The sequence below is a fragment of the Balaenoptera ricei genome, chromosome 9 (assembly GCF_028023285.1).
Source record: "Balaenoptera ricei isolate mBalRic1 chromosome 9, mBalRic1.hap2, whole genome shotgun sequence".
Lineage (NCBI taxonomy): Eukaryota > Metazoa > Chordata > Mammalia > Artiodactyla > Balaenopteridae > Balaenoptera > Balaenoptera ricei.
Genome location: NC_082647.1, coordinates 71786637 through 71801686, shown reverse-complemented (window position 1 = coordinate 71801686; position 15050 = coordinate 71786637). Strand labels below are relative to the sequence as shown.

General features: G+C 33.5%; 1 protein-coding gene across 5 annotated transcripts in view; it reads left to right on the top strand.

The window, feature by feature from the left end:
* The window catches only part of SNX13 (sorting nexin 13), a 144022-nt gene that overhangs the window by 76377 nt on the left and 52595 nt on the right, over positions 1-15050 (top strand). For all 5 annotated transcript variants that reach the window (XM_059933957.1, XM_059933955.1, XM_059933956.1 and 2 more), the window contains 6 exons: positions 1456-1594; positions 1999-2087; positions 5648-5747; positions 6635-6828; positions 12846-12950; positions 13566-13698. In XM_059933957.1, the coding sequence (XP_059789940.1) occupies positions 1456-1594; positions 1999-2087; positions 5648-5747; positions 6635-6828; positions 12846-12950; positions 13566-13698 (760 nt within the window). The remainder of the gene's footprint in view (positions 1-1455; positions 1595-1998; positions 2088-5647; positions 5748-6634; positions 6829-12845; positions 12951-13565; positions 13699-15050) is intronic.

Genomic DNA, 15050 nt, shown 5'->3' with positions numbered 1-15050 from the left:
TCAATAAAGGATCTTTAGCCTACTTTGTTGTCTGGTTTGCACACTTTTGGCATTCTTTGTGTGGAAAACCCTTTATGTGTGTAGGTATTATAAAGATTAAAATTAGCTCAGTTCTTACTCTTTCACCCAGTTAAATTTCATATTAATGATATCTAATTGTATAGTTTATTTCTATTTGAAAGGAAAAGTTTAGAGCAGTGTAATAGTAACATATATCTTCTCTATATAAAGTGTTCATGTTACCCAACAATAGTTTAAAATTTTTAAGTCATTTCTAAAAATAGTGTGGACGGATTTGCATTATTCATCTCGAAATATATATTTTATTTCTTTTTAAGACAAACTAGTTAATGTTAAGTCCTATCTCTGTGGAATAGAGTACCTAATTGGTTCATATTGTTATCCCCCCGCCCAGAGCAGATAAGTGAACAGCTACTTACTTGTTTCTTAATGTATTCTTAGAAAAATCAGGTCTTTAAAAACCTACTTCTTGTTGTATTATTGAAGTAAAATTTATACCAAGTGAGAGAAACTGCCAAGTAGTCCTACAAAGTTGTGTTATAATTTTGTACTTCCACTCGCACTGTTTGAGAGTTTGGTCTCTCCACATTCTGATAGACATTTGGCCTTGTCATTTTGTTATGGTTAACTTGCACATCCTTGATGACTAATGATTTTGAGCATTTTTTCATGTGCTTATTGGCCTTTTTTTTTTTTTTTTCCTCATAGCTCTGGACTTACACAATCCCCAGTGCTTTGACTCCTTGTTTAGAGTGGACAGTATCCCAAGTTGGCTACCTTTTCATAGCTCCCCTTACTGTTTCACTTAGCTTAAATTTTGTTGGCAGTCATAGTCATTCGTTCCTTCACAGCATCCTCAACTACCTTCCTCTCTCTCACTTTATTATTTGCTTGGTGAAACCACACTCTGGTTAAATCCAACTTAACCTTCTACTCCATTCCTATTCTTAAATAGCAAGTGGCTGGAGAAAAAAGGTGAAATAACAGTTATTTATGTCATTACAGTGATTCTGTTAAATTTATGTCAGAGAATGCCACTCTTCTGTTTAAAACTCTCCAGTAACTATTTATTCCGTTCAGAGTGAAAGCCAAAATATTTACTAAACCCTACCATATTTGCCCTGCATTACCACTGATCTCCATTACTCTTCTACACTTCTTTAGTTTAGCTCTAGCCGTCATGGCTTCCTTGCTATTATCAGACATTCTGAGCATGCTCTTTACTTTGTAGTGTGCTGTATATCTTACTTACTTTGTTAATAGTCTGTGACCCACGAGAATTTAAGTACCAAGAATACAGAGATTTTCATTTTGTTTTGTTATAAACAGAGGGGATATAGAGGAAAGTTGTGCCTGGCCCATGGTAGGCACTCAAGATTCTGTTTTCACTTAAGCGAGTCTCCCTCCCATCTGTATTTTAAACTTTATTTTCAGATCCGTGATTCTAACTGCAACTATGAGGCCTTTATGAACATTATTAAATTGAGTGACAATATTGGAGAGCTAGAAGCAGTCCGAGATAAAGCAGCAGAAGAATTACAGTATCTTCGATCTCTAGATACAGCTGGTGATGGTAAGTATTGATAATTTATTTAAGCATAAGAATGTCTTACTTCTTTAATGATTACTGTCTTCACACAGAACTTTAATTTACCTAAATGTCATTTTATGCTATTAGTTGTTTTCACTTTAAGTAAATCTGACTTTTATTATGCTAATATGTGCTGAGACTAAAGCACAATAATTTTCTGAATATGAGACTCTTATTATTGCAGTTATCTCTAAAGTAAAGATAATTGGCATGGTTTAATTTTAATTAAATAATTTCACTGTAAAATTTCCAGTTATTTCTTTTATTAAATAAAATAATTGCTCTATTCATTGGTTATTATGTTAAATTGTAGTAAGTGTATGTTTAAAGTATTTCACAAGTAACATTGCCACTTTCTACCTCATAATCAATTTGTTTGTTTTTAGATATCAACACCATCAAAAATCAAATAAATAGCTTATTATTTGTAAAGAAAGTATGTGACTCAAGAATACAACGGTTGCAGTCAGGCAAGGTAAGTAAAGTGCTTTTGAATTAATATTTAGTTATAAATACTTTATATTCATTAAAACATCTAGCAAATGACAAAAGGTAGAATATTAACCAGTGTAGCACTCTACAAAAGAACTAAGAATTTAGAAAAAAGTTTATCTTACATAATGTAGTGTAAGTATTTGTTAAAACAAGCTAAAGAGATTAAAATGCTGCATGAAAAATACTGAAGTAATTAAAGATTTTATTTCTTGATTTATATATTTATCTACTCATGTATTATTTATTCAAAATTCAACATTTATTATATTTTGTACACTGGGCACCTTTTTTTAGATGGACCTAACAGAAATCTCTCTCGTGGAGCTTACATTTCCATAACATCTTAACAGAAAAACCCGAACGAAGTTTTTGGCCAACCCAGTAGTTGCAGAATCAGAAAATTAACCAATATATAAATTGATGTATTATGTAAAAAATGTAAAAAATAAGTAAATGTGAAAAAAATAAGTAAAGCAAAGTAGGGTGATAGAGAATGTCTGGGAGTGTTTTAGATACATGGTGAGAGATTTGGTGACATTTGAGCATAGAGAGATGTGAATAACGAGAGGGTCCTGTGAATTTTTTTTTTTTTTTTAAAGGAATCTTGCAGGCAAGGGTGAGAGCATGCAAAGGCCCTGGAATAGGAAAGTGCCTGGTGAGTTAGAGGAGGTCACTGTGTCTGGTATGGAATGCATGAGAGGGATTGTAGTAGGAATGAAATTAGAGAGGAACCTTGGGGGTTAGTGCCATAGTCAGATTTTTTAAAATTCTAATTGTGATAGGAATCCATTGGAGATTTGCCCTGGCAAGTGACATGATGTGACTTACGAGTTAAAATGATTACTTGCACTCTTTGTGATAAATAGATTGTGGTGGAGTGGTGGGGACAAGAATGGAAACAGATCACTTACAAGACTGTTGCATTAGTTCAGTAAGAGATGTCTGTGGAGGTTCATGTGAGAAGTAATTAGAGACTAGATATAGTGCTAACAAGATTTGCTAATGGATTAAATACGGGATGAGAGAGGAAAAAAGGGCTCAATGATGATTCCAGAGTTTTTTGGCCTGAGCAACTGTTTGAATAGTGTTGTTGTTTACTAAAACGGATACAGCTGAGGGAGGAGGAAGTCTGGAAGAGAGAATCAAGGTTTGAATGTTTTAGTTTGAGATCCCTGTTTGACATTCAAGTAGACATGCTAATTGGTAAACTCGAGTTCAAGGGAATGTTTAGTGATGGAACAAACTTCGAGAATCCTCAGGATTATCAGATATTTATTTAAAGTTAAAAGACTGGATGAGGTTACCTAAAAGAATGAGTTTAAGTAAGAAGATATCAAGGACTTAGTCCTGAGGCCCTGCAGTTACTTAGTGTTTAAGACAAAGTGGAAGATCTAGCCAAAGAAACAGAGTGACTGGTGAGATTGAAGGAAAACCTGGGAGTGTGATATCTTCGAAGCCAAGTGTAGAAAATGTTTAAAGAAGTGAGAGATCAGGTATATCAAAGGCGACTAATAAGTTGAGTAAGATGAAGATTTAGAATCGACTATTGGGTTTGCCAGCAGGGGGATTATTGGTGATCTGATGATAGCATTTTGGTGAATAGTGGAGAGAAACCCTGACTGGAGTCAGTCCAGGAGAAAATGAGAAGAGGTGAATTAGAAACTGTGATTATAGGTAGCTGTTTGGAAGAGTTTCATAGTAAAGGAGAAGCAGAGATTTGGGGCTTTAAAACAGAAAAAAACATTTTTTAGTACCTTTCGTTTTTAGCGTAGTCACCTTTTTCATGCTGGTTTTCTATTGGAAATTTATTTGTGACTCTCTGGTCTTGTAATTTTGCAGTGTACTTAAATTCCTTAAGGAATGGAAGACTTACTTTTAAAAATCTTGAGTTTAGTTTGCTAGTTTAATTATAACTTACATTACTTGAGGCCCACATTTGTCATTTATATGTGTGTGCGGGTGTATGTCTGTCTGTCTTTGTTTCAGTTAACTGTATTTTAAAGTGAGTTTATACATGCATGTAAATTCAGAATAGAAGAATAATACTGTTTCACTTGTTCTTACTCTTTCTTTATCTAGTTACCTTACCTAGATCTTAAGAGTTAATGATCCATAAGCATCATTATTTAAAGTCTGTTTGCCTAAACACTTTCCGATATTGAATCCTTTTGAAATTTTGAAACCTTGTTTGGAAGCTTGTCAATTCTATTTTGAATATCAAGCTTTACCTTTTTTAATAGCTCAAGTCATACAGTGTTTTCCTTTGGAAGAAAACTGAGACTCTTCACAGAGATGTAGTTTTTTAAACATGCTACTTAAAGTCTTAGGAGGTGCTTTATTCTTTTTATCAGAAATAAAGTGATAGTGAATACTCTTTTCTATTCCCTATCTATAGAGGTGCTGCTGGACAGGAAAAAGAGGTGATAAAATCTGAGGAAGGAAGACTTAGGAGAAATCATGTGCTGGGACTAGATTGCTTTACCCCAGACATTTTTAAGTTGGTAATCTGTTATTATTAAGTACTTATATGAAGGAGAGATACTAATTACAGAGAAAGCTTTTTTCTCCTTTTTTCAAATTATCTTCCTTTTCCTTTATGTCCTTTTCCTTTCCTTCCTTTTCCTATGCCTAATTTAGTATCTGCCCCTGAATAAGACAGCCTGTCTAACTTTCAGAAAACCTGTGTATCTTTTTTTAAAAATAGAGGATTGTGAGATATGGATTTGGGAACGCAGAGAAGCTGGTGAAAATCATTCCCGGAAACACTGTGGGTTTTTGTGGAAGGGGCAGCAGGTTTCGAGGACACTGACTCATTCTAACCAGCTTTGTGAACCCAGGCAACATTTCCGATCCTCAACTTTCTTATCTGTTGAGTGGGATTGGTAATATTTATCCAATAGGATTGCTGTGGAGATTAATGAAGTAATGTGTATAATGCACCTAGCACAATGCTGGACATGTAGATTCTCTAAATTTGAGCCTGTTAAAAATTTTTTTTCACCCTATGCAGGTAGTTGCCTGCTCTCTTGCTTTGAAGTATATGTAATTTACTATTTAGGTAGACTGAAAAGAAATACATTTTCTATAAAGATTATAGAATTTTTCTCCATTAGGAGCAGATTAACTCGGGAATATTTTCTGTTTTTCCAGTAGATAGACTTCAATCTGTACTTGAAAATATTGGGATTTGTTTATTCTTGAACATATTAAGGGGACCCAAATATCCCCTTTAGCCCCTAAAATGTTCATTTTTGTTTGGAATATGTAGAGATAGAGAATCCATGAAAATACATTTAGATTTATTTTTTTATTAGAAGAAATGAGTGCTTATCATACTTTTAATGTATATTTACTAAGCAGCTCTTAAAATAACTCTAAGAAATTCAGTGAGCTGATACTTTTTATTGGGCACCCACATGTACAAGAAGAGAAACCTTTATTTTTATTCCATTTTAACTTAAATTTTTACATCTGTTTAAAGATCTTTAACCTAGTGAGTGAATAGATGAAATATTAATCTACATTAACTTTTATTTGTAGGAAATAAATACTGTGAAACTGGCAGCAAACTTTGGGAAACTTTGCACAGTCCCCCTGGACAGCATTCTTGTAGACAATGTTGCACTACAATTTTTTATGGGTAGGTAAATCCATTTTATAAAAATAATATAACCCTTGAAATTTTTAATAATTGTAAATATTGTTAAATTTTAAATACCTGATATTAGGCGTGGCATATATATCTCTCTTCCACCCCTTATTCTCTGAAATACTCCCTTTTCTTGGAAACCAGAGAGATTTATTTTGTTGTCGAGGAAAAAAATACTTATTTTAGCTCCAGTGTGCATTTGCTAATCTGCTTTTAAATAAACCCCAGGAGATTCTACTATGAATTTAAATTTAAGTTATTTGAGAAAGAGTACTTTATCAGGAATACGTGGTATGTATAACCTGTGTATATCATTTTGGTGCATGAATGGGGGAGGGGCTTTGTTTTTAATGCCATTTTAATATATAAATATTTATTAATTTTATTAATATTACATCAAAATTGCTTTTATCTGGGGGACATTTCCAGCAAAACTCCCTGATTCTTCATTTTCATGATCAAAAACAAATGCATGGCTTATTGAAGAACCCAAACCTTATTTTTAATATTTATGATAGTAGTAATATTATGATTAATAATCTTTGTTGAGAATGGAAGCTGAATGTTGGTGAAGTAGTTTATTTCTGATGAAGCCTTCTCTGGCAGTTTTATCCCCTAGAGATATTTTAGTGAAAAATCAGATTTTTTTTTTTTTTAATATGTGCTTCCATTTGTTTTTTCTGCATAACTGGTCTTTTCAGCCTAACCAGTTTATGATATAACTATTTTTTTTTTAACCTCAAGCATTTGCTAAACATGTTCAAAATGTAGAGTTTTAAGTATTTGAAACTTTAATCCTTCTTAACTTGTCATACAGCTGTATGCACCCAAAAATGTGTGACTTTAATATCTGTGTTGTTATGGATTTTGTTTGGTAGATTACATGCAACAAACTGGAGGTCAGGCACATCTCTTCTTCTGGATGACAGTGGAAGGATACCGGGTTACAGCCCAACAACAGCTAGAAGTTTTATCAAGTCGTCAGAAAGATGGAAAACATCAAACCAACCAAACCAAAGGTCTTTTAAGAGCAGCTGCTGTTGGAATTTATGAACAGTATCTATCAGAAAAGGTGAGAATATATTTTGATTACTGTATTCTTATCTTCTCTGGCAGTGTCATTAATAATGATTTTTGTAGTACTTGTAAATATCCATTATTCATGCTGCTATGTACAACTGCCTTACATTGCCTTATTGTGTATTATCCTCATTTTATAGGTGAAGAAACTGATTCAATTAGAAAATTGAATTAACTTGTCCAGGGTCATGCAGTTACAAAATGACAGTTAAAATTCAAGGTCACATGGACTGTAGATAATAGGTAGAAAGTAAAAGGATGGAAAAAGGTAAACCATGCTGACAGTAACTAAAATAGAGCTGGAGTGGCTATACCAATATCAGTAATAGATTTTTAAGACAAAAAATTGTTACTAGCGAAACGAACATTTTATAATTCTAAAAGGGTCAGTTGATGAGGATGATAAAACAACAAAGCCCCCACATACATGAAGCACAAACTGACAGAATTGAGGGAGAAGTAGACAATTCAGCAATAATAGTTGGAGACTTCAATACTCACTCTCAAAAACTGATAAAACAATTAGATAGAAAATGACTAAGGATATACAAGAATTGAACAGCCCTATAAACCCGTTAGACCTCTCCACATTCTCAGTGGCTTAACTCAACAAACGTTTATTTCTCTCTCATGCCACAGTCCAACGTAAGTCAGTGAGGCAGGGTGAGGAGTGGAGAGCGAGAAGCAGTGAATAATAGGGGGACCCAGGCTTCCAGACTCCTTTATTCTTAAAGTTCATTTACTTTAAAGTGACTTCTGGGACTTCCCTGGTGGTGCAGTGGTTAAGAATCCTCCTGCCAATGCAGGGGACACGGGTTCAAGCCCTGGTCCAGGACGATCCCACACACCTCGAAGCAACTAAATAAGCCCGTGCGCCACAGCTACTGAGCCTGCGCTTTAGAGCCTGCGAGCCACAACTACTGAAGCCCACACGCCTAGAGCCCGTGCTCCGCAACAAGAGAAGCCACTGCAATGAGAAGCCCGTGCACCACAAAGAAGAGTAGCCCCCGCTCGCCGCAACTAGAGAAAGCCCGCGCGCAGCAACGAAGACCGAATGCAGCCAAGAAGAAAAAAAATGAAAAGAAAACACGGTACATCAAAATTTGTGGGATGCAATTAAAGAAGTGCTTACAGGGAAATGTGTAGCTTTAAATGCCTAATTAGAAAGAAGAAAGATCTCAAATCAACAATCTACATTTTCACCTTAAAAATCTAGAAAAAGAAAAGCAAGACAAACCTAAGCAAACAGAAGGAAGGAGGAAATAGTAAAGATCAAAATGGAAATCAGTGAAATAGAAAACAGGAAAACAATAGTGAAAAATCAGTACAACCAAAAGTTGGGAAAAGAACAACAAAAGTGACAAACATTTAGCTAGATTGGCCCAGAAAAAAGATACAGATCACCAAAATCATGAATGAAAGAGGAGGCATCACCGCCAACTTTATAGAAATTAAAGGGACTATAAGGAAATATTACAAACAACTTCATGACAACAAATTTGACAACTTAGATGAAATGGGCAAATTCCTGGGGAGACACTAATTGCCAAACTGACTTAGGAAGAAACAGAAAATATAGTAAATAAATTTAATTAATAATTAAAAATCATCTTTCAAAGAAAAGCCCAGGCCTAGCTGGTTTCACTAGGTATGAATTCTATCATACATTTCAAGAAGAAATAATACCAATACTTCACAAACTCTTCCAGAAAATAGAGAAAAAAGAAACACTTCCCAACTCATTTTATGAGTGTGTCATTCTCATATCAAAGTCAGACAAAGACATCATTTAGAAAACTACAGACTAATATCCCTCATGAATATGGACACAAAAATCCTCAAGATTCAAGGTTACTAACACTCCAGTACTTTTAATGGCTATGCTATACTTTTTAATTTATACTTAACACAAATATTGTATTTGAATTTTAAGTATGAATGATACTTGGAAACTGCTTATTTGTGCATTTGCTTACATTTTTGCCTTATGAAATATACCCTACTTAAAAGAGTACACAGTTTTGAGAATAGTAGTATAGCAAACACCTTTATACCCCATCCAGCTTTAGAAATAGAGCATTCATTATATTTTTAAAGATCCCTATATATTATCTACCTGTCATTACTTCCTTGCTTCCTGATGAAGCCCGTTTTCTGTAATTATTCACTTGCTTTCCCATACAGTTTTATTATACCTGTATGTTCTGAACAATATTATTGCTTCAGCTTTCTGAGATTTTGACATTACAGAAATGTCAGGAGGGGCTTCCCTGGTGGCTCAGTGGTTGAGAGTCTGCCTGCCAATGCAGGGGACACGGGTTCGAGCCCTGGTCCGGGAAGATCCTACATGCCGCGGAGCAACTAGGCCCGTGAGCCACAATTACTGAGCCTGCGCGTCTGGAGCCTGTGCTCCGCAACAAGAGAGGCTGCGATAGTGAGAGGCCCGCGCACCGCGATGAAGAGTGGCCCCCACTTGCCGCAACTAGAGAAAGCCCTTGCACAGAAACGAAGACCCAGCACAGCCATAAAGAAAGAAAGAAAGAAGGAAGGAAGGAAGGAAGGAAGGAAGGAAGGAAAGAAAGAAAGAAAGAAAGAAAGAAAGAAAGAAAGAAAGAAAGAAAGAAAGAAGAAAGAAAGACAGACCCTTAGTTCTTTGAAAAAAAAAGTCAGGAGACAACTTGAGACATTTGCCTTCCAGATGGCTATCATTGTTTCCAGTCATAGTAAAGATGCCAACGTTGGCCTGCAGTAAATCATATTTTCAAAGAATGGGACAAGAATAATGTCCTCCTCTCATTTGAAAATGCATCAAGAATGAGTATGGTGAAATAAAGTAAACAGAAATTTATATGCTTTCTCTAAAACTATTGAATGATTTTTGAAGGGACTAAAATAAACCTTGAAATGGATGGACTGAACTGAGTTCTTTTTGTGTAGGCTGTAACAAAAACTCATATAATGAAAAAAATGACTCACTTTGGAACTAAGGCTATTGAGAACTCAAATATCATCAGAAAGGAACAGCTAGTTTAAAGAGAATTTTCTCACTTTCTTTACTAAAACTATAATTTATTTGGAATGCACCTTTATCACGTTTAAATGATCTGTGTGTTTTAAAACCATTTTCCTTGAAAAGGAGAGGTTTAACTTATGACATTCATTATGCTTTGAAGTACTTAAAAATGGGCATTTTAGACATGGGTAGCCTGTATGATGAATTCATGGATGCAAAGGACCTGATAGACAAACAGCTGGTCTATGAAACAAACCTGTAGATACAAAGTTGATGGACATTTTTTTGGAGAGCTGGAAACAAACCCCTACAGGTCTAAAAACCTGCTGTTTTTAGTGAGTAAAATCCCATTATTCTTTGCCTAAATGATTTTATTGAAGGGATATTTAACTTGATATCATGCCATTGCACTGGTTAGAGAAGTAAGTGTGATATGTAGGCTTAAGAGCGGAGCTGAAAGTCATAGTGAATTTTATTTTACAATTGATTGTACTTAAATTATACCACTGCATAAAATAATGTCCTGAAGGCTGCAGGCAGATCAGAGAAGTATCGTTTAAAAGGGCAACACAAAAATACCCTACAAGATCATGGAATAAAAAGAAAAGTAATTGTTTACTTTTTATTAAATATAGATATATCTAATTAGTCCTATTATATGTATAATCTTTTAAAACGTCACATTTTTATATTTTAAGAATATACAATAATAGCGCCTGCAATATTTAAATTTAAAAGTAAAAGGTTTAAAATATGTTAAAATAAGTTGCTGTATCAGAGTACAGAAACATTAAGTATATTGTTTAATATTCTCAAACATTATTTTTTTGATTAGTCCAATTAATTACTAATTGCCACTGTTAACTAGTCCTTTTGTTTTGTTTAAATAACTACATTTGTGTAACAGAAAAGTAAAGAATACAGATTAACAGATAATTTTGGAAAAACACCCATTTTTGTATTTTTATGTTAAAGAAGTAACAGATATGTATAAGTATTTCTTCCATATTACTTTTTTTGAAAGGTGGGCTCTCTGAAAGTTTTGGTCACCCTCTTCCAAGGATGAGGCTTAATCCAATTCTATATACCTGAGATTATAGAAAAAACTAAACTAGATAAATAGATAATGTTATTATTTTCAAATTTTTCTCTTATTTCCTAGACACTGAGTTTTACTGAGCTTAGAGGGCAAATGAAAGGACAAAACTAACTTAAATCTTGTTCCTCTCTGATCTTTGTCACGTAGTTGAAGTTGTTTAGTTCTCCTGTTCTTAGTTCGGGGGAAACAAAAAAACACCACACTCGTACACAAACAAAGAGCAGGTAAGTATCCTTCTCTTCCTCCTCCAGAAAAACCCCACACAAACCAAAAAACAACCACCACACGACCTACTTGGGTTTACTACCAAGAGTGTTGGATTAACAAGGGAGCATTAGAAGTTGTGTAGCCCTTTGCCTCCTGTTTACTTACTTTAAAGAAAACTAAAAAAAAATTTTGTTCGAGTATACGTGATATACAGTGTTGTGTTAATTTCTGCTGTACAGCAAAGTGATTCAGTTATACATATAAATACACATTCTTTTTTATATTCTTTTCCATTATGGTTTAGCACAGGATATTGAATATGGTTCCCTGTGCTATACCGTAGGACCTTGTTGTTTATCATTCTATATATAATAGCTTGCATCTGCTAATGCCAAACTTCCAATCCATCCCTCCCCCATCCCCCCTCCCCTTTGGCAACCACAAGTCTGTTCACTATGTCTGTGAGTCTGTTTCTGTTTTGTTGATAAGTTCATTTGTGTCATATTTTAGCTTCCGCATATAAGTGATATCATATGGTATTTGTCTTTCTCTTTCTGACTTAACTTCACTTAGTATGATAGTCTCTAGGTTTATCCACATTGCTGCAAATGGCATATTTCATTCTTTTTTGTGGCCAAGTAGTATTCCATTGTATATATGTATCGCATCTTTATCAATTCATCTGTCGTTGGACATTGAGGTTGTTTCCATGTCTTGGCTATTGTGAATAGTGCTGCTTTGAACATGGGGTGCATGTATCTTTTTAGATTATAGTTTTGTCTGGATATATGCCCAGGTTACTTACTTACTTTTACTTTTTCTTCTTTTCTTGATATATCTTCTTTTCTGTTCCTTAGATAGTCTATTAGCATAGAGAAATTACTTGAACAATGCATTCTTTTGGTACTTTCTCTAAAGGTTACCATCCTTGTCGCTCATTTATTCTCCACAGCCTTCAGAACTAAAAATACAAAAGTTGACATGCCAAAGATGACCATATTTCTAGCTTCTCAGTGTTATTTTCTTTCAGTAAAGTGATTTTTCACATTGCACATCATATTTTATATTTCTGTGTAGTATCTGTCACATTATGCACCTTGAGATGGAAATTGTTGGAACAAATTAACTTTTCAGATTTTTTCCATCCTGTATCACGCTGGAACTTTGCTGCAGTATTATAAAACCAAATTAAGATAAGCATAGTCTCTTTTAAGTGCCATTCAAAAGGATTGTTTCTAATGTTAAATGATAAATAACAAATGGCTTATTCTTTTGGTATTTTATTAAATACACATCTAGGACTACTGAGTGCTCAACACTAACTCCTAATGAGTTTCCTATGTGCTAGACACATATGCCTTACGTAAATCTCTTTTCATCCTCATAATAACCATATGTGGTATTTACCACCATTTTGCAGATTAAGTGAAGCCTAGTGAGAGGTAAGTTGCTCGGCAAAAGTCAAGATTTAAATCCATGTTTGTCGAACGGTCGACTGTGTAGTACCTGATGACAAGAAGGTTCTAGCTCTTATTTCAGCCTTTAAGCATCAGGGTGTCATTTACAAACCAAGGATTTTCTGGCATTTACTTTCAATAATATGATTCCATTATTCTCCTACTATTAAGGCTTAACTTGTATTTAGAAATTCCAAAGATCAATACTACTGTTATTTTTCTCTGTTTGTCAGGCATCTCCAAGAGTTACTGTTGATGATTATTTGGTAGCAAAATTAGCAGATACTTTGAATCATGAAGATCCAACTCCTGAAATCTTTGATGACATTCAAAGGAAGGTATTATGTACAACATTTATCATTATATCTTTCTCGAAAACAATGTATATTTCTATATGCATGTAATTTGTTTATAGAAGGTTATTGAAGCATTATGAAAGTACAGTGGTAACTAAAAAGATGAGTTATGGTAATAATATCAGTACTTCACAATTACAAAAAAGGTAGGTCAGTTTTTCTTTGTTTACTTAATTGACAAATGAGGAAAATCCTTAGCTGGGTTGTTTAATTTGAATCTGACTGAAGGGCCAGATATAGATTCTAGAATTTTATGAATTGATGATGTATAAATAACATGATTCATTTATTTAAATATGTGTCTTGAGCCTTTATGTGTACTTGTTTCTTAGAGTGTACTACTTTCTGGAACATTTTATATAACCTGCTGTCGTGTGACTTGTGTTGCAGTAGGACCTGTTTCAGTACAATTTGGGTACTGGAGGGACCAGAAAAAAATTATTAGTTGTGACATAGTCTTATTACTGACATCTTGTTAATATGGAACCTGTAATTCATTACAGTAAGACCTCTATCTAGTTTTTGTTGAAATCTTATTAGTGGAAATCAGTGCATTATCTGTATTAATGATTGAATATCTTGATTTATTTCAATAAGGTATATGAATTGATGCTACGAGATGAAAGATTTTATCCTTCCTTCAGACAGAATGCACTTTATGTGCGCATGTTAGCTGAGCTGGATATGTTAAAAGATCCTAGTTTCAGAGGATCAGATGATGGTGATGGAGGTAAGGTGGCCCACATTGTACATTTATGTGTGTATGTATATTCCTGTATATATTCTGCTTACCAAAAAAAGTCCTTTCAAATAAGATAAAAAATGTTCTTGAAACCCAAATATAAATTGTAATATATTAAAAAATCTGTAAATAAATGACAAAGTTTACTTACTATACTAAATTAAAATGTTAAAATTTAATAACAAATTTGAATGTAACTATTGAAAATAGAATTCTTAAAGAAGCATGTTTTCTTGAGTTGTGTCACCCCCGTGTTTTTATGGTAGTTTCCCTTTTGTGTATAAGTAATAATATTCATGACTAGCAATAGAATTATTGAGAAGATTAAATGAAATAACAAGTGATGATTCTGAGAATGTACCATAAACTATAAAACATTATAAAAATACAGTTTTTTCTCTCTTTAATTGTACCCTTTTCCAAATCCTGCACAATATAAGCCGGAAGAAGCTACAAGAGTCATTTATTCCAATCTTTCAGTTTTTTTCTATCTACATGGTATAGTAAAGAAAGCAGACTTTAAGAGTCATAATATTTAGATTTTAATCCTTTTCTTACTGCCTGTGTGATGTTGGCCAAACAATTTCTTTAAGCCTCATTTTTCTCAGTTGTAAATCTGGAATAATATTCTTCTCATAATAATATCTTACCTCAGAGTTGTCATATTTTAATGGAATTCTATATATAAAAATGAAATATAAACTAAAAAACAAATATCAGTTTTTATTAGTAGTAAATAATTTGTTATTTAAGAATAGTGGGAGAGACAGCCCTTAGAGTACAGTTTGCAGATTTTAGACCTGATGACCATTTTACTTGTGATTCAATTCAGAAGTACTTATTAAACTCTAATTAAATATCTAGGATTTGATAAACTTTCTAGCAAATAAGCAATGTAAATACAAAGTAAATGGGAAAGATTGGACTAAGAAATTATTTTAAGAGAGTGATTTAATTATGCTCATTTACTTATAAATAGATTTTATGGACAGGATCACTTGAAGCTGGAGATATAATAGATGTATTAGATAGTGAGCAGTGCTTTAAAAAATACCTCTATTATGGAAGCTTTCCAGCCTCCCCTCTTCTCTACCCATCCTCCCCACTCCCTAGTCTATATTAGTGAGATTTTACTTTTTTTTTTTTTTTTTTTTTTTTTTTTTTTATTTTATTTATTTATTTATGGCTGTGTTGGGTCTTCGTTTGAGATTTTACTTTTTATTTAAAAATTTTTTTTCTATAATTTTTTTTAACATCTTTGTTAGAGTATAATTGCTTTACAATGGTGTGTTAATTTCTGCTTTATTACAAAGTGAATCAGCTATACATATACATATATC